The sequence below is a fragment of the Erigeron canadensis genome, chromosome 6, assembly GCF_010389155.1.
Source record: "Erigeron canadensis isolate Cc75 chromosome 6, C_canadensis_v1, whole genome shotgun sequence".
Taxonomy (NCBI): domain Eukaryota; kingdom Viridiplantae; phylum Streptophyta; class Magnoliopsida; order Asterales; family Asteraceae; genus Erigeron; species Erigeron canadensis.
In genome coordinates, this window is record NC_057766.1 from 17,946,808 (window position 1) to 17,966,378 (window position 19,571).

General features: G+C 37.3%; 3 protein-coding genes across 3 annotated transcripts; all 3 read left to right on the forward strand.

Annotated features, from left to right (window-relative positions):
• Positions 1-12,655: 12,655 nt before the first annotated feature.
• LOC122604381 lies at positions 12,656-14,851 on the forward strand. Its single transcript, XM_043777275.1, has 5 exons — positions 12,656-12,848; positions 13,081-13,202; positions 13,282-13,944; positions 14,037-14,283; positions 14,379-14,851. The coding sequence occupies exons 1-5, from the start codon at positions 12,656-12,658 to the stop codon at positions 14,849-14,851; spliced, it is 1,698 nt and encodes a 565-aa protein (XP_043633210.1).
• Positions 14,852-15,628: 777 nt separating this feature from the next.
• Positions 15,629-16,075, forward strand: LOC122604382. The gene has a single exon (XM_043777277.1). It carries the CDS (start codon positions 15,629-15,631, stop codon positions 16,073-16,075), a length of 447 nt encoding a protein of 148 aa, XP_043633212.1.
• A 79-nt stretch (positions 16,076-16,154) lies between these two features.
• On the forward strand, positions 16,155-17,450 carry LOC122604383 (ATP-dependent DNA helicase pif1-like). Its single transcript, XM_043777278.1, has one exon. It carries the CDS (start codon positions 16,155-16,157, stop codon positions 17,448-17,450), a length of 1,296 nt encoding a protein of 431 aa, XP_043633213.1.
• Positions 17,451-19,571: the final 2,121 nt, after the last annotated feature.

Consider the following 19,571-nt stretch of genomic DNA (forward strand, 5'->3'; position numbering starts at 1 on the left):
ACATTGTATTTTAAGTATGGACTTACTTGTTGTTAAGTCATGAGTTGATAATTTCTAAAGTTGAGGGGCTAATAGTGTTAATTAGCATAGTTAGATAGTTTAGACTATAAATAGCCATCAATTCCTTAGAAATTATAACTTGACATATTAACAACACATTCTTCTACCATTACACCTGAATACACCTCTGATTCCAATTCTCTCTCAATACACCACAACACCAAGAAACACACACTAACCAACACCATTGTTGATGTGAATTCGGTTGATAAAATCGTGTTGATTACATTGGTATCAGAGCAAACATCATTTTGATCTCGATCCATAACTGAATTCAATCACATTCATCAAAAATCACCTTTAATTCTGTTGTGTTTCTGTTTCTGTCGTTTTTTTCCACTGAAAATCCAAAAAAATTAACCTCTCAAATCACATAAAATCACAGATGTTTGTTCACCGTTCGATTCCTCATAGTTAATAACATAATCCTCTCAAGTTTCATGTTCTAATTCAATCTGGATCAAAAGTTCAGATTTTGAGTTTTTGGCGCTAAAATTTGGGATTTGATTCTGTTGTGTTATAAGCTAAGTTTTGTTAATCGGATCATTGCTGAGGTGAAAACAAAACTGTTGCAAGTGGTTTCATGTTCCAATTCTCAGAAAATCAAAAGATATTGAAGTTTTAAAATCGTCAATGGAGTTGTCATGTTCAGAGGTTGAAGACGACTGTGTAAAGCTAAACGATCTTAATTAGATCGTTTCAGTTTTTCTTTCCTTCATACTTTCATATCAGTGTTGTGGATTGTCAAACGATTCAAATTTTGATCGTTTTGAGAAGTGTGGTTGTGTTGTGAAGAACTGATTGTGGCTAACTGATCCTTTGGATTGGTTTGGTCAATTCAATTCTTGAAAAATACAAGTTTGAGAAATTCTGAAGAGAAACCAAAAACGATCTCTTTTAGATCGTTTCAAGTTTACTGAATTTCTCTGGTTTGAGTAATTTGAAGAGTTGTGTTTGGAATCATACTACTTTTGGGTAACTGATCTTCGTGATTGGTTTTGCTCAATTCATTCATTCCATTTCATACCAAAACTCTGCCAAATCATTTCAGAATACTTAGAATTTTTCTTCTTCAGAAAATCATTTCAATTAGATCGTTTCATCTTAATTCAAACAGATCGTTTCATTTTAATCCCAGATTAGATCGTTTCATTCTTCTTCAAATTAAATCGTTTCATTCTTCATTCAATTTAGATCGTTTCATTCTTCTCCAAATCAAATCGTTTCATTTTCATTCAATTCAGATCGTTTCATTCATTTCACAATTAGATCGTTTCATTGTTTCCTAATTTCTTCAAAAATCAATCAATTCTCAATTCAAATCAATTTCAAATGACTACTCGTGAAGCATTGTCTCTGGGTACTGATACAAGACCACCAGTTCTTTACCGTGGTAATTATGGACTTTGGAAGAAAAGGTTCATGGATTACATTGAACGTCAGACAAATGGTCACATGCTTAAGGACTCAATCATCAATGGACTTGCTATGCATCGTCATCCTACTACCCGTACTATTTTGACTCTGATCTTTTGAACGCCGAACAAAGAGATCGTACTGCTGCTGACAACAGAGCTAGGTCATGCTTGTACCAAGCACTTCCTGATGAGATCTATGGCTCAGTTGATTCTTACGACACAGCAAAGGAGATTTGGGATGAAGTTGCTAGACAAATGGAAGGTTCTGATGTAACTTCAACAATTCGACTGACAAATGTCTTAACCGAATTTGACAATTTTCAGAAATCTCCAAATGAATCTCTTGAGTCCGTCTACTACAGATTTTGCAATGTGATCAATGAACTGAGAAAGAACAAGGTCAAGAAAGATGAGATTGAGTTGAACATCAAGTTATCAAAGCACTTGGTTCCGAATGGGAAGATAATGGAACCCAAATCAAGCAACATCAAGATCTGACCAAATTCACCATTCATACTCTTTATGAATCTTTCAAGTTGAATGAGAGCAAAGTTCTAAGCAAAAATTCATTCAACAAAGTGCCAGAAGTTGTATCTACTGATCCTTTGGCATTGGTTGTTGAACGAAAGGTTTCTAAGGCTCTTAAAAGACAAATGACTATTGTTTCTTTCTGATGAGGAAGGAGAAGATTACTTGGCTCCAAGAGATGGTGTTCCTGATGAATTCTACCAAGCTCTTGCCGCTGTTACCAAGCATTTCAAGAAGAAATATTTCAAAGCGAGGCCAACTAACAACAATCTTCGAACTTCATCAACAAGTGCATTTCCAAAGAAGGAACAATATCATCACAAGAGTTTTGAACAAGGTGAAACAACTGTCTCCAAGAAAAGAGACAAGAAAGCAGAAAATGAGAAACAAATCATGGAGAAAGAGAAGACATCTGACAAAAAGTGTTACAACTGTGGATTTCCTGGTCATTTTGCTGTGGATTGCAAACTGCCTCGCAAAAAGGATTATGCATACTACAAGCAGAAGATGCTTCTGGCAAAGCAAGTTGAAGCCGGTCAAGCCTTGATTGCTGAAGATGACAAGTGGCTCTTGCTTACTGATGATGAAGATGAAGATCTGTCTGCTAATGTATGTTTCATGGCAAGGTTGAGCAAAGATAAGATGCTGGAGGCTGACAACACTGACGAGGAATATCCCGATGATGAGGTAAATCTCGACTCTACTTTTTCATCAATTAAGGATAAAGAGTCTTGTAGAATTGCCTTATCAAACCTGACAAATCATTACACTTCTTTAGCCAACAAAAACAAGAAATTGAAAAATAGCATTGTATTTTCAAAAAGGGAATACACAAAACTTCTTGAAGAAAATTCTAAACTTCTTTTTGAGTATGATGCTATGAAACAAGAATTTCAAAACTATAAAGAACAAATGTTGGTCAAAGAATGTGAAATGAATGCGTCTCCTGACTCTAAGTTATTGGAAAAGTGTCATAATTTAGAAAAGACCATTCTTGATCTTGAAAAGGCCAATCAAGATCTTGAAGTTCAAAAGACCAATGAATGGCTTCGTGCAAATGCGAGACAAATGGATGTTGATATTCTGAATAAAAAGCTTCAAGAAGCTACACCAAAAACAATTGAACTTGAAAGAAAAGTTTCTGATTTAAATCATAACTGTTTTTTAAAAGGCATTGAGATTGAAAATCTTGGAAGACAAATTGAGGAACATAAAAAGAATATACTTTTCTATCAAGAAAAGTTGTACAAAGTTGAACAAAACCCTCTTTTGGATTTCACTGCCTATTTCAATAAGTCAAAGATTGATAGATCAGAACTTCTTCTTGGGTTGGGATTTGAGAATATCACTCCATTGCAAAAAGCCAAAGAAAAGATCGAACCCTTGTATGATGAAAAGTTTTTGAGACTTGGTATGGTTCAACAATTCATACGTCCATTGGATGACGAATTTGAGACTGATGAAGTTGAGAAAATTCAAAACAATAAATTTTTGGTTAATTATGATGCCATCAACACTTCTTACGAAATGAAAAAGTCTTCAATTTTTGAATTAGAAGAGATTGCATCTAATTTTCAAAACCAAGAATCTGTCGTTTCCCCACCTAAACCAACTAAAGTGTATGTTCCATCCACAATTTTGGAAAAACAAATAAGGTTTACAACAAAAGGTGGAATCTCAACAAAACTTTATCAATAATCTAAAGTCTCAAAGTCCGAATTCAAAGAATGAATCAGTTGTTGTTGATATCAAGAAAGTTTGTGTGAATGTTTCTACACAAACTGATTTCAGTCTTTCAGTAGACCATTCAACTCAGACTGCTTGTGTTTCATCTACTTGTTCCTCCACCCAAACTTGACTGATTCTTTTGAGTATTCATGTCGAAATACTGCTACTGAAATAGCTGATGATTATGTGCAATCTGATTTATCGAATGACGAACTTGCGCATAGTTTAGTTTTGATATGGTACTACGTTAGGTTTTTCACTTGTGAGTTTCCTGAAGAGTTAGTTGTTCACCCTAAGCCTTGTGCTAGTATAGGTGTTGATACTTCTACTCAATTTTCTTGTGAAACCAAAGAAGCGTCAGTTCAAGTTGATTTAATCCTGAGACAACCAATAGTGTGAAGTTGGAAAACAAAACTCCTGAGTTTTCAAAATTCTCTCCGGTTTCACCATTCAACAAATCTGATTTTGATAAATTCATGGAGGGAGAATATGTTTTTGATTCTGAAACTGAGAAAAAGATTGAATCTACCAAAATCAAAGTTGAATCAAAAGAGAAATCTCCAAAATCGTTTTTCAAAGCTCTAACTTCATATTATTCAAAGAAACGGGTTACTTCCAAACCCATCAAGACTGAATCAAAGACTGTCACCAAACCAAGAATCAATAAGTTAAAAACAAATTGTCCTATCCCAGAAAAGCATGTTAAAACCAAACAAGATGAGACCAATCCCAAAATAAATACAACAAAGTGAAACTTCTGGAAATCAATTCAAATGTTTCTTTGTCTAGCTCTCATTCTAGTTCAAATTCTAAAGTGTCTAAGTCTAGCTCAGTTTTGCTAACTAGGGATGCTTCAAATGGTGCAACTAGGTATAGGGATAGATATGGCTGGTTTTCTCATGATAAACCTAAGAAACAAGAAGTTTCCGCAACTCCAAAAGAGTCTAAAAAGATAAAAATGCTTCAAAACTCTCATTCTAATCTTCTTAATGCCAATCCAACAGGTGGAAAGAGCTTGATTAGTGAGTCTAATGGGTAGCTAAGTCATTAGTACCTAAGATCACTAATGTTGATAAAAAGAAGAAAAGGCGAAGAAGAAAAGATGGTAGAAAGAAAAGCATGTTTCTGTTGAGTCAAACAATTTATCTTTTAAGTCCTCTGTGTTAAACAATGTTAATGGTGCCAAGGCTAGGCCTTGTGATGTTGTAAACAATGTTAATTCTTGTTTTCATATGCATGGTTTGAATGCTGGTAAACATGTTACTTTTGATTCATGCATTAATATTCGATTGTTTAATCCAAATGTGCTTGTTGATAATGTGCTTGTTAACAAGTATGTTGACATGAAAGGATGTTTGAATGCATCTCCTAAGTTATACCCCCTGCCTGTATTAACTAACCACAAAGGACTCATCTTTAAGTGGGTACCAGGAAATAACCATCTGTGTATGGATACTCGATTCCGGGTGTTCAAAACACATGACTGGCAATAAATCATTGCTCAAGAATTTTGTTGAAAGCTTCATGGGAACTGTTCGTTTCAGAAACAACGATTTCGCTCCAATTCTAGGTTATGGAGAGATTGAAAGAAACGAAATTGTCATCAAGAAAGTTCATTATGTTGAAGGCCTGGGTCATAACTTGTTCAGTGTTGGACAGTTCTGTGACAACAATCTTCAAGTACTTTTTCGACAATCTCTATGCAAAGTCCAAACTCTATTAGGAGTTGATATCCTATGCGGAGATCGTGAAGACAATCTTTTCACAGTTAATCTTGATGATAACCAACCAACTGATAATATCTGTCTTGTTTCAAAAGCTACTTCGAAAAATTCTTGGTTATGGCATAGAAGGCTTTCTCACTTGAATTATCAAACCATCAATGCTTTAGTCAATAAGCAACTTCACATAATGAAAGTGAGCATGTCTGTCCTTCTTGTGCAGTTGGGAAGATCAAAAGAACTTCTCATAAACCAAAGAAAACTCCACACACTTTGGCACCTCTTCATTTGCTTCACATGGATCTTTGTGGGCCTATGAAAGTACAAAGCAGAAATGGGAAGAGATATATTCTGGTTATCATTGATGATTATTCTAGATACACTTGGGTCAAGTTTCTTGCTTCAAAAGATGAAACAACTCAAATTCTGATCGATTTCATCACTTCCACTCAAGTGAATCTTCAACTTCCAGTCCGTTATATCCGTTCAGATAATGGTACTGAGTTCAAAAATGCAATATTCAATGAATTTTGCAAATCGAAAGGCATTACTCACCAATTCTCTGTTGTTCGTACCCCGCAACAAAATGGTGTTGTTGAAAGGAGAAACCGTACGCTGGTGGAAGCAGCAAGAACAATGCTTGCTTATTCCAAGTTACCATCAAACATGTGGGCTGAAGCTGTTGACACAGCTTGTCATACTCAAAATCGGTCCATCATAAATCAGCGTCATGAGAAGACTCCTTATGAGGTTATTAACAAACGCAAACCCAACATCAATTACTTCCATATTTTTGGGTGTGTCTGTTATACCTTGAATGATCGGGAAAATGTTGGAAAGTTTGAAAGGAAAGGTGACGAAGGTTACTTTGTTGGTTACTCAAAGACATCGATTGCATATCGCATCTTTAATCGTCGAACAAACACGATTCAAGAAACCATGAATGTTTGGTTTGACGAGATGTCTGGCATGATATTTGAACAAGAAAGTTTGCTACCAACAATTAGTGATCCAAGTACTTCAAGTGCTTCTTCAAGGACGTCTACCTTAGCTTCAAAATTCAAGAAATATCCAACTCCAACAAGTGAAGAGCTAGATATTCTTTTCGAAGAACTCTACAACTCAAAACCGATTCAAGGAAAGGAACCTCAAGTCATCATTGAACCAATTCCGAACAATATCCCCATTCAAACAAATGAATCAGTTCCAGACAACAATCATGAATCATCTTCAAATTCTAAAGAGCAAGAAGAATCATCTTCAAGTGATATTTATTCTCAATAGAATGATCAAGAACAACCTTCTCAAATCACCCAAACAACAAATCCATCAAATACTCCAAATGTGTATGTACCACTGGATTTTGATCATCCAAATTTTGACGAAAGAGTTCTTCCAAGCTATGATTCCATTGCTCAACAGAACTCTGGATTTAATGATGATAATGTTGACCTTCATTAACAAAATCCTCTTCCTCATGACAATAAGTGGTCACGTATGCGCAAAGATCATCCTACAGAACAAATCATCGGAGATCCACAAGCTGGTGTTTCTACCCGTACTACAGTCAATGAGTGTCTTGTTGCACTTTCACTGAGTAACATTGAACCCAAAACCGTCTCTGAAGCTCTTTGTGATCCAGAGTGGGTTAAAGCAATGCAAGATGAATTAGCTCAGTTTGAGAGACTGAAAGTATGGAGATTGGTTCCAAATCCAAGGCAAGAAGAACCAATTCGCACCAAGTGGATTTTCAAGAACAAGAAGGATGAAAATGGAGTTGTAGTAAGGAATAAAGCTAGATTGGTTGCAAAGGGTTACTGCCAACAACCTGGTGTGGATTTCGACGAAACTTTCACTCCTGTTGCAAGAATGGAGGCCATCCGTATATTCTTAGCTTATGCCGCATTCAGAAACTTCACAGTGTTTCAAATGGATGTGAAGACAGCATTCTTGAATGGAGAACTCAAAGAAGAAGTTTACGTGGAGCAACCTGAAGGTTTTGTTGATCCTAAGAAGCCAAACCATGTCTACAGGTTAGACAAGGCTCTCTATGGTTTGAAGCAGGCACCTCGAGCATGGTATGATTCCTTATCTACTTTCTTACTCAAAGGAGGCTTTACCAAAGGTACTATTGACCCTACCATGTTTATTCGTAAGCAAGGTAAACATGTTTTACTTGTCCAAATATATGTTGATGACATTATTTTTGGGTCAACCAGTCAAACTTTTTGTCGAAATTTTTCATCTCTAATGGTCAATCATTTTGAAATGAGCATGATTGGGGAAATGAATTACTTTTTGGGTCTACAAATCAAACAATTACCAAATGGTATTTTTATATCACAAGGTAAGTACATAAAAGATATGTTGAAAAAGTTTGAAATGACTAATTGTTCTTCAATTTCAACCCCAATGGCTGCTCGTACAAACATAAATGCTAATAAAAATGGGAAACCATTTGACCAAAAGAGGTATAGAAGCATGATTGGTTCGTTGTTGTATCTTACAGCATCTCGCCCGGATATAATGTTTGCAACATGTATGTGTGCTAGGTATCAAGCCGCTCCTACTGATTTACATTACCAAGCTGTGAAACGAATTTTTCGTTATCTGAAGGGTACACCCAATCTTGGTCTCTGGTATCCAAGGGATACTGGATTCAATTTAACTGCCTATTCAGATGCAGATCATGCAGGTTGTAAGCTTGATCGCAAGAGCACATCTGGTACTTTACAATTCTTAGGGGATAAGATTGTAAGTTGGTCATCCAAGAAGCAAAATTGCATATCACTGTCAACAGCAGAAGCTGAATATGTAGCTGCTGCTAGTTGTTGTGCTCAAGTGTTATGGATGAAAACACAACTTACCGACTATGGTCTGAAATATGATCGTGTCCCTATCTATTGTGATTCTCAAAGTGCCATTGCAATTGCTGTCAACTCAGTCAACCACTCACGTTCAAAGCACATTGATGTGAGATATCATTTTCTCAAAGATCATGTTGAGAAAGGTGACATCGAACTCTATTTCGTGGGAACTGACCACCAACTCGCTGATTTGTTCACAAAACCACTGGACGAAAAGAGATTTAATTTCTTAATCTCTAAACTTGGTATGCTAAATCTTGATCCTTGATTCACTTTACCATGGAAGGAATTCTTGATTCATTTTTCAAAAATTAAAAAAATTGAAAAACCAAAAATCAAATACAAAAATATAAAATTTTGAAAAATAAAAAATTTTCTGAAATTTTTTTTCAAAAGTGGCTTGCGTATATTCAGTATGCAACCCGTTCTTCATTGAACTATTTATTTCAAAGTGGCTTATGCACACTCAGTGTATAACCCGTGCTTATTTGTGTTATTTATTTCAAAATGGCTTGCATATACTCTGTATGCAACCCGGTCTTAAAAAGAAAAATTATTTATGCTTCAAAGTTGAAATTAATTCACGTTGTTATACATATAAATTGATATAAGATAACGCGGAATTGAACGCCTATGTGTATTTCCAAGTAGTCTTATATGAATGTATATGTGTAATACAAGATGTTAATTGCAATTTTGTTACACCTGTTTCAAAAACTCTCAATTGTTGATATGAGAAGCAAAGGATTGAACGCCTTTGTGTACTCCTGAGTTGTCTCATCTTGAACAATTGATTGAGTTCACTTTTCATAAAACTTGTTTTGATTTCACACAAATCATTTTTGCTCCACCTTTTCTATGAAAATCTTTTTGATCTATCTTTGCATAGATTAAGGGGGAGTTTGTGATTTCAAATCTCTTTCAAACTTCAAATGTGTTTTTTTAAATATTTTCCTTCACATTTGATGATTTTTTTTAAACATTTTATTCAAAGGAAGTTCGGTGTTTAGTTTGCACATGAGCGACTAGGTTTTTCTCAAAAATATACTCCATGAATTTCATCATCGCCGATGAGTTCTAACCCCGGAGTATTCGTTTTTTTTTCCAATAGAAAGTAAGGGTATTTTTGAGTAATGATGAATTTGTGCAACTAAGTTGGAGGGAGTAAAGTTGAAAAGTGAGAGGTTAAGGTGATATGTTGTGAGACAAGGGTTAAAAGAATTGATACCCTTCTCTAAAAATCTAAAATCGCCGGGTAAAACACATTTCTATCGAATGTCATTTGTTGATATCTCGGTATTGAAGAAGCCTTCATGGACCCAGTGAAGCAATGCACATCTTTACCTAACCACTCAAGTGTTTCTTAACAAATGTTTGTTTTATTTCTCACGGAGATTTTCTCATTTCTATTAACTCTTCATTTGGAAGACGTTGATATTGAAAAAGGGTGTCACTCTGCTCCAGTACCCGACTTCATTTGATCACTTTGTGTCTAGAGCTTTCATAATTGATCATTAATTTGATCGTTATTCATTCTTTAGGACACATTTGCGTCATATCTTTGTGATATACATGCTTATCTTTGTGATATAGCCGGAACATTTGTAGTGATATCTTAATTGATATTTCACGATGATCAAATGGAAATCCTACCATTGCTAACATCATTTCCAGCTTTGAACGTAGGTCTCATAATTACATTTGTGTAATTATTAAGTTAACAAGAAGTCTATTGTGACCTTGGATTTTTTTCTCTAAAAGTCTTTAAGGATAGTAGAACATGGTTATCGAGCGCTTAGGTGACACTGACCATGATTTACATTCTTTAAAGCAATCTTGAGGTTGGAAAGCCAAAAGAGCAAACTATGTTAGAGGTTTGCTTTGTGCATTTCTCAATTATACATAGGAAATCCGATAAATGACAATACATTTCCTTCGGTCATTTCATTAATCCTTTCGATTTTTGAATGCAAACGGATCATTCTTATCCGGTTTCTTTTCTCATCACTCGAACATAGAAAACACCAACACCATGATACAATGGTTATCCCAACAACTTCAATCTTACATTTTAGTCATCCATAGGAACAATTGGGTTGGATTATGTGATTAGATTGATGTTTTGTTTGTTGATAAATCTCCATGTGCATAATGTCTAGATTTTAGTCATGATTATTTCTTCTAAATATTCAAATCAATCAATGTTTGCATAATGACATTGGTTCCCAACTTTGTCATTATGAGGGGGAGAAAATAGTATGATTGATTATTGATTAGGAGAAGAAATTAGAATGATTGATAAGGACAAGGAGAAAAGTTTGTGTTTGGTTGTTTTCAATTGCTTTCAGAAATACTATCATTCAGCTTCAAGAATCAAAGAGACTGTGATTACTCATGGATTAATGAGGAGCATGATTACTTCATAAGAGACTTTCCAAAACCTTATTGAAATGTTTACTCTCAAAAGTGTTCAAGACGATGTGACAAAGATCAAAGCTTCAAAGGACAAAAGATTGAAGATTCGAGACAAAGAAGAAAAGCTTCAAAAAGAGTATTCGTCAAATAAAAGATCTTCACGTCATACAACAAACACTTTATCTAAAGCTATATTGCACACATCAAATGGGAGAGTACATATTTCTGAAAATTCATTCCAAGATTTCAAAGAAAAGACTTCAAGAATCGAAGATTGAAGAATTCAAGACAAGTTCATACCTTCCGCACCTCAAAAGACAACTCTGATTCATGATTCAACAATCTTCAAAGATTCAAGACATACACACAATCATCATTCTCTGTTCTATAAGAACATTGAGAAACAACAGATGATCTAACTTCAAGAAGTCCAAGACCAATACTGAATCAAGTTCTCCAAAGACAATGAGAAAGCTTTGAAGACTTGTTTCAACTTACCAATTGTCTTCATCCCCGGGCTCATCAAATTCATTCCTACAAGACAAACCAACACGTACTTCAGACCTTACAATATATCACTAAGGGGGAGAATGTTAGAAATCCAAAAAAATAGTGATACATTGTATTTTAAGTTATGGACTTACTTGTTGTTAAGTCATGAGTTGATAATTTCTAAGGTTGAGGGGCTAATAGTGTTAATTAGCATAGTTAGATAGTTTAGACTATAAATAGCCCTCAATTCCTTAGAAATTATAACTTGACATATTAACAACACATTCTTCATACCATTACACCTGAATATCACACTCTTGATTTCAATTCTCTCTCAATACACACACAAACACCAAGAACACACACACTAACCAAACACCATTGTTGATGTGAATTCGGTTGATAAAATCGTGTTGATTACAGTTTCACATTTAGATTGAGGGTAACTTAATATGTTTACCTATACCCTTCAATATGAAATTGTGAGCAGATCCTATGTAATGTCCATATACAAAGCAAACAACTTGGTGTGATATCTTACGTACAGTTACAGCTTCAAGGTGCTGACCTTAATGTTTTGACATCACGTTGCATGACGTGTACTTGCAACTAGCATTACTTCACACATCAAATTGTTTAATATCCTGACGTGTACCTGCAGATTCAGAGGACGCCTCCACATCAGCAAACGGTTAATGTTAATTCTATAACAAGTAGGAAAGGTGATTTATCCCAACCTAATTTGGAATTACGTAGAGGTAAGTATTGGTCCCAACATTAAACTTATTGTCTACTACACCTATCATATAACATCATCGTAATTTTAATGTTCACTCCACCGAATCTTTTTTATGTAGAGAAAAGAAAACAACACATTAAAGCATACAATAAAGAATACTACGCCCGTCAAAAAGCAATTAAAATTTCATCTCAACAGCCTTCTCCTGCAGTAGGTTATACCAGTCAAGTGGGAGTGAATCCACTTCAGAGGGTTCCATTGGGAGAAATGAATCATATTACAAACAATGCTCCATCCTATCATCCAAACATGCAGGTGTTACTTTCAACCCATTCAACCACCAACTTTCACACACCTTTTGGTAACAAAGAAAATGTATCGCATTTCAACCAAAACCATCATCCACAAGTTGTTGCTCAACGAACACCTTCCAATACAAGTGTTACCACTTACAATGCCGACGTAGAAAGAAAAAGACAAAACAACAAAGAACGTTACGAAAGGCAAAAAGCTAAAAAAAAATCAGCCCATTCGCCTTTGTCGGAAGTCATGTCCTAGAACACTCCTCCCTTGACTCGATCGCTAGCATCTGGTATCACTAAAGCCCATACACAGCCTTCACGATCAGTCCCTTTAGTTGATTTGCACCATAGGAGCTGGAATCCTACATCATATTATAGGACTACAATGTCGAATATGATGTTGGGTTCAAACCAACCAACAACCCAACATAATCCGCCTAACGGGTACAACGAAAACATTTCACTGTCAGATCAGCACCTTCCTCAAGCACCTGCTCAAATGGTCCCTCCTGTCCACACCAATAACAATAACGGATCGTCAACATACTTTTCAAGCGTCACGCAACAACGCTTCAAAGGTATACACGATAATTTTATTTTGTTTTTCCCATCACTCCAGTTGTTAATCAATGTCAGAATGGCAATCTACTACCTTTATTTGAATCGGTGCTCAACGAATCGGAGCCAGTAATCGCAAGGCAATCAACATTCATTGGCGACTCATCAAGAGGTTATTCTAAAACTTACATCATGTATATAAACAACTGATTATATTCATATGATCGTTCCAGCAGTTTTTCCCTCTTACAGGCTTTGAATGTGAGAATGGAACTCTACCAAGTTCATCTGCATCAATATTGACTCAAATATCACCAGTCATCAGCAGGCTCATCGACATTTATCGGAGAATCTTCAAGAGGTTATTTTGTGAAGTACATACTATATATACCACATGTTATAAACCCCAGAAATATAACTTATTTTTAACACCACACATTATTTACATATTAGCCAGGACGTCGCCGAGTTAATCTGAACCCTTCAACCTTAATTGAGGAGGTCCAGGAGGATCCTTACGACTTTTTCTACAACGGCCTCCCTAAAAAGCATCGTGTGTTGACAGACCAGGCCCCATGTAAACATTGTGGAGCGACGCGGTTTAAATTTAAATTTCCTACTTTCTGTTGTATGAGTGGGAAGACAAAATTGGCCATCACAAACGTTCCAACTGAACTGTACAATCTCTATACGGATCAAACCAAATTAGGAAAAACGTTCAGACACCAAATACGTGCGTACAACACAAACTTTTCATTCACGTCAATGGGTGTCAAGTTAGATAAAAAGTATGCAAATATGAGTGCTAGAGTCTATACGTTTCGTGTAAACGGTGGGATATATCACACTCTAGATCAGTTGGTACCAAGGGACGGACAACCTAGGTACTTACAGTTGTATTTTTATGATCCAGAAAACGAGTTTAATCTCAGAGCAAGTTGGTCCAACCTTGATAGAAATATCTTTCGTATCTTGACACGTGCTCTTGCTGCAAATCCGTACGCAACCACCTTCCAAAACATGGCTCAGTTAGGACCCCTAGACAATTACAGGGTCACTTTGAATGCATCAGTTGAGCTCGACCAAAGGGTGTACAACCGACCTACTACATCGGAGGTGATATATCAGTTTACCGTATTGTACTTTTATTTCAGTTTCCTTTTTTAAAAGAAACAGAATACATAACCCATATTATTCGTTAACTGTAGGTTGCTGGTATATGGGTTGAAGGAAATGACAAAATTACAGCATACAAGCGAAGCATTGTTGTGTATGGGAGGTCTCAACAATGCCAACGCATTCAACCTTACTTTGGTTGTTACGATCCACTGTCCTATCCTTTGTTTTTCCCCGCTGGTGAGTTTAGATGGCATTCAAGAATACCAAGAAATGGTTTTTCTCTCGATGACATTGGTAATGATGAAGACAACATCGAACAAGATGAAGAGGCGGAAGGTAATCCATACACATTATCACATATGTTTTACTATATTTTTATCGTTTTATTCATAAATTAAAGTGCTAGCTTTTACACCTTATTGTTTTCACAGGTGAAAACACAAACAAAGGTAGGAAAACAGTAACAATGCAGGAATATTACTGCTACAAGTTCCAAATCCGGCCTACAGAGAATGTGATTCTGTTAGGTGGGAGATTGTACCAACAGTATGTTGTAGATGTCTACATAAAGATTGAAACAACACGCTTGAATTTCCATGAGTATAATCAAGACAAGATAAGGGTAGATTTGTATCAGGGTATAGTGGATTGTGTCAACGCCGGTGAAGTTAATCTGAGTAGGATTAGAAGAAGGATTGTGCTCCCTGCAACTTTCATTGGAGGTCCACGTGACATGCGTCGACGTTTTTTGGATGCCATGACGTTGGTGCAAGATGCCGATAAGCCTGACCTATTCCTTATGTTTACTTGCAACCCAAATTGGGAAGAAATAACTAAAAAACTCTTACCCGGTCAAACTGCTCAAGATCGTCCGGGATTGGTTGCAAGAGTCTTTCGGGCTTAACTTGAGGATTTGAAGAAGCAGCTGCTCGAAAAGCATGTCCTCGGCGAGGTAGGGGCTTATGTTTATGTCATTGAGTTCCAAAAGCATGGTTTGCCTCATGCACATTTTCTTCTAATAATGAAGCCATCACACAAGATTACAACTCCTGATCAATACGACAAGTTGGTGTGTGCTGAAATCCCAAACCCAACAAGGTATTCCAAATTGCATGAACTGGTAGTTAATCACATGCTTCACGGACCATGTGGACATCTAAATCCTGATTCCCCATGCATGCAAGGAGACCCAAAGAAATGTCATTTTTATTATCCTCGCGAGTTAAATGAGCAAACTGTACAGGGAGATGACTTATATCCACAGCGGAGAGCCAACAGGATCACAGTAAAGAAGGGGAAACACGATATTGATTACCGATGGGTCGTACCATACAACCCGAAGTTACTGATGATGTTTAATTGTTACATGAATTTGGAGATTTGCTCGAGTATCAAATCTGTCAAATATGTGTTCAAATACGTCTACAAAGGTCATGATAAACAAGTTGTTCATGTCGATCCTGATGAAGAAGGAGTTGTGGTTAATGAGATAAAGCGGTTTCAAGACGCACGATATGTCTCACCTCCCGAGGCAATGTGGCGTATCTTTCGCTTCCCACTTTCCAAAATCCACCCCTGCGTCATGGCATTGCACCTTCATCTCCCTGAGAAGCCGTATGTTTGATTTAGAGAAAGTGAAAGCCTAACGGCTGTCCTACATTGGGGACAAAATAAAAGATCAATGCTGACCGCATTTTTTGAGCTTAATAAAGTGAACCGGGCTGCAAGAGAACATCTGTACAAAGACATCCCAAAACACATCACGTGGAATGCTGGGAAAAGCTTATGGCAGCCTCGATCCGGCCCGCCGACAATGGGACAGGTAGTGTCAGCTAACCCAACAGAAGGTGATCACTATTACTTACATCTTCTTTTAATGCACTTTAAAGGACCTAAAAGCTTTGATGATCTTTACACGGTGAACGGTGAAAAGCACACAACTTTTAGAAAGGCAGCACTTGAGAGAGGCTTGATTGAGAACGATGATAGTTTGTCACAATGTCTTATAGAGGCTTCCATGTTTCATTTTCCGCATTCTTTGAGAAGACTTTTTGCGACTATATTGATATTTTGTAACCCAGGGGATGTTAGGAGGTTATGGGATGAACATCATTATTTTTCTTTCTGAAGACTACAGAAGACGTTTCCAAAATAATGATCAAGTTCAAAGTCTAATTCTTAAAGACATTTTCGTATTTCTTCAATCTATGGGCAATAATCTGGATGATTTTGACCTTCCTTGCATAAACTCAGATCATCTCGATTTGGGAGGTTGTCGTGAGTTACAAGAAGAATCTTCCATAGTTGTTGAAGATGATCATCTGCGTGCCAAAGATAATCTCAATCCTGATCAGAAGTTTGCGTACGATACCATCGTGAGGCATGTTGATAGTAACTGTCCAGGAGTTTTTTTTGTTGATGACCCTGGTGGAACGGGGAAAACCTATCTGTATAATACTCTACTTGCTGAGGTTCATTCACGTGGGCAGATTCCCATTGCGACCGCATCTTCTGGGGCAACAGCTAATAACATGCCTGGAGGATGCACAGCTCATTCGAGATTCAAAATTCCTCTAATCCTGAATAATAACTCTCTTTGCAACATCAGTAAACAAAGTGGTACTGCGCAGCTACTTCGTCATGCCAAACTCATCATATGGGATGAAGCCTCGATGGCTAAGCGACAAGCGGTGGAGGCATTTGATCGAACAATGCAAGATATAATAGGCGTAAGGCTGCCATTTGGGGGGAAGGTAATGGTTTTTGGAGGTGACTTTAGGCAGGTGTTGCCGGTGATCAAAAAAGGAACCCGCGCACAGATTGTAGACTCGAGTCTGCGGATGTCGCCTCTTTGGCCTGGGATAACTAAGCTGCGTTTATCTGTCAACATGAGAGCACGGACGGATCCATTGTTTTCAGATTTTCTTTTAAGAGTCGGCGATGGGGAAGAAGACATGATTGACGGCAACTTCATTCGCATACCTGATGAGATGACCATCCCATACACTATCGAGTCCGAGACCAGATCGAAAGAGGACTTAATAAGTGCCATATTCCCATCCATTGAAATGAATGGGACTTCTTCAGAGTACATAATTTCCAGGGCAATACTATCAACTAAAAATGAAAATGTTGATGAGATAAACGATGAGTTGATCAGTAGATTTAGTGGGCAGGAGCGAATATATTACAGCTTTGATGAGGCGGAAGACGATGTTAACAACTACTATCCGGTTGAATTCTTAATTTCTCTTAGTGTTGCAGGTTTGCCCCCTCATCGTCTACGACTCAAAATCGGGTGCCCAGTTATACTATTGCGTAACATCGATCCATCCAACGGACTTTGTAACAGAACACGATTGATATGCAGAGGTTTTCAACGAAATGTCATTGATGCGGAAATAGCGGTCGGGCAACATGCCGGTAAAAGAGTTTTCTTACCAAGAATACCCATGTGTCCCTCTAAAAATGATATGTATCCCTTTAAGTTGAAGAGAAAATAGATCCCGATTCGACTTAGCTTCGCGATGACAATAAACAAAGCCCAAGGCCAGACAGTTCCACACGTCGGTGTCTATCTACCTGAATCGGTATTCTCACATGGACAACTATCCGTGGCCCTATCTCGGGGGATATCACGTGAAAGGGTGAAGGTTTGGTTAGGCCTACCCAAAATTTCCATCAACCCGGCGTATACACCGCAAATGTTGTTTACAGAGAAGTTTTACAAGCTGCGTAGCTTATATAAGGTGAGTGGATTTATGTACTAATTAATTTTTACCTGCAATACTTTTCACTTCTCTAATTCTTATTTGATGTTTAGGTTTTCATGTTTCCAGGTTCCAATGTTTTATGTCCATTTCTGCAATGGAGGATCTTATTGTTTCCAGGCATGTTATTAGCTTTTTGACGGTTCCAATGTTTCCAAGTTTTCTGTTCAGGTTAGCTTACTCTTTCATGCTGACAATAAACTTGTGGCTTAATGGTTTGCATAGGAAAGGGTTAAGTGAATTCTACTATGATTTTTTACATATTTCATTGTGAGTGGGTCGGGTTTTTGGGGTAATGTACTACGGCTGTACAGTTTATATGCCAGTTGTGCATTACTCATTTGTCAAATATGATTGTTGAAAGATGGTTGGACAATCTAGGTGATGAATCAAAGAACCGTACGGTCCTCCAATCCAACAAGGTAAGGGTTTTTAACCAATTCGTTGGCGATTCCCTATCGGTGTAAAGCTTGGTGAAGCGTAACGCCACAAAATCGGGGGTGTTTGTGTGGGCGGCGGAGACGAATATGTAGATGAGACGTCCACCTTAGGTGATCGGGTGATCGGACGAATGGCTTAGTGTCTCGTAGAGAGAACTTATGCCTATTTGTGAGGGGATACCTCTATATATAGGACTAACTTACCTTGGGGGATAAGATAGGGTTTTAGGGGGATACCCTCGTGTTATGTGGGTACAAGATATGGTATGACATGTTTATGGGATTTACATGCCATATAATAAATATATTATAATAATAAAAGATAAGGAAACTTACATTTGCTTTAGGAGGAAGAAAATAAGAGATTTCCTCCTTTGGCGGACCTCCGTTCTGACTGATGAGCTTCGTTTCTTACGAATGTGAGCTCCGTAATTCTGACAGATTTACCTCCAGAGATAGAGCTCTGGAGGGGTACATCATCAAGCCCCCCAATATGATGGGAGATTCTATCTGCAGAAGATCGCATTAGACTACTAAAAATAAACAAATAAAAGCTTACCTTCGAAGATTAGAAACTGTCCTCAAATTTGCGGATGTTGAGGTTGTTTTTCCCTTTGCAAGACTATCCCAAAATATGCACAAGATCTACCTTGTCGCCGAGACTCCGTCTATGAAAATTAGCACAACACATGTTCTTATTGATCCTTTTGTCGCCAAGGTTTACCGATTCGTTGGCGATTCCCTATCGGTGTAAAACTTAACGCCACAAGATCGGAGGTTAATTTGTTCTTGATAGCTACCACAACACATGCCTTGTTGACCTTTGGGTCGCAAAGAATTGTCTGTGATAACCTACACAAGATTTCGCCCTCGACGAGGCTTCACCGGTGGCATATATACTAGGTTTTATCTTAATCGACACCGTTGGATTTTATGGGCGTTAATTGTCAGAGATCTAACCCGGCGGTAGAGACGGGAATGTATAATGTATGGTCCCACGGATGGCGCCAATTTGATGAATCAAAGAACAGTACGGTCCTCTGATCCAACAAGGTAAGGGTTTTTAACCGATTCGTTGGCGATTCCCTATCGGTGTAAAGCTTGGTGAAGCTTAACGCCACAAGATCGGGAGTGTTTGTGTGGGTGGCAGAGACGAATCCGTAGAGGAGACGTCCACCTTAGGTGATCGGGTGAATGGCTTAGTGTCTCGTAGAGAGAACTTATGCCTATTCGTGAGGGGATACCTCTATTTATAGGACTAACTTACCTTGGGGCATAAGTTAGGGTTTTAAGGAGATACCCTCGTGTTATGTGGTTACAAGATATGGTATGACATGTTTATGGGATTTACATGTCATATAATAAATATATTATAATAATAAAAGATAAGGAAACTTACCTTTGCTTTAAGAGG

Excerpts from the sequence above, each read along its gene's own strand:
- LOC122604383 (XM_043777278.1), top strand. The coding sequence starts at position 16,155 with ATGGGCAATAATCTGGATGATTTTGACCTTCCTTGCATAAACTCAGAT.
- LOC122604382 (XM_043777277.1), top strand. The coding sequence starts at position 15,629 with ATGCTGACCGCATTTTTTGAGCTTAATAAAGTGAACCGGGCTGCAAGA.
- LOC122604381 (XM_043777275.1), top strand. The coding sequence starts at position 12,656 with ATGTCGAATATGATGTTGGGTTCAAACCAACCAACAACCCAACATAAT. Across the intron at positions 13,203-13,281 it reads TCAAGAGGTTATTTTGTGAA|CCAGGACGTCGCCGAGTTAA; the intron begins GTACATACTATA and ends TTTACATATTAG. Across the intron at positions 14,284-14,378 it reads ACAAGATGAAGAGGCGGAAG|GTGAAAACACAAACAAAGGT; the intron begins GTAATCCATACA and ends TTGTTTTCACAG.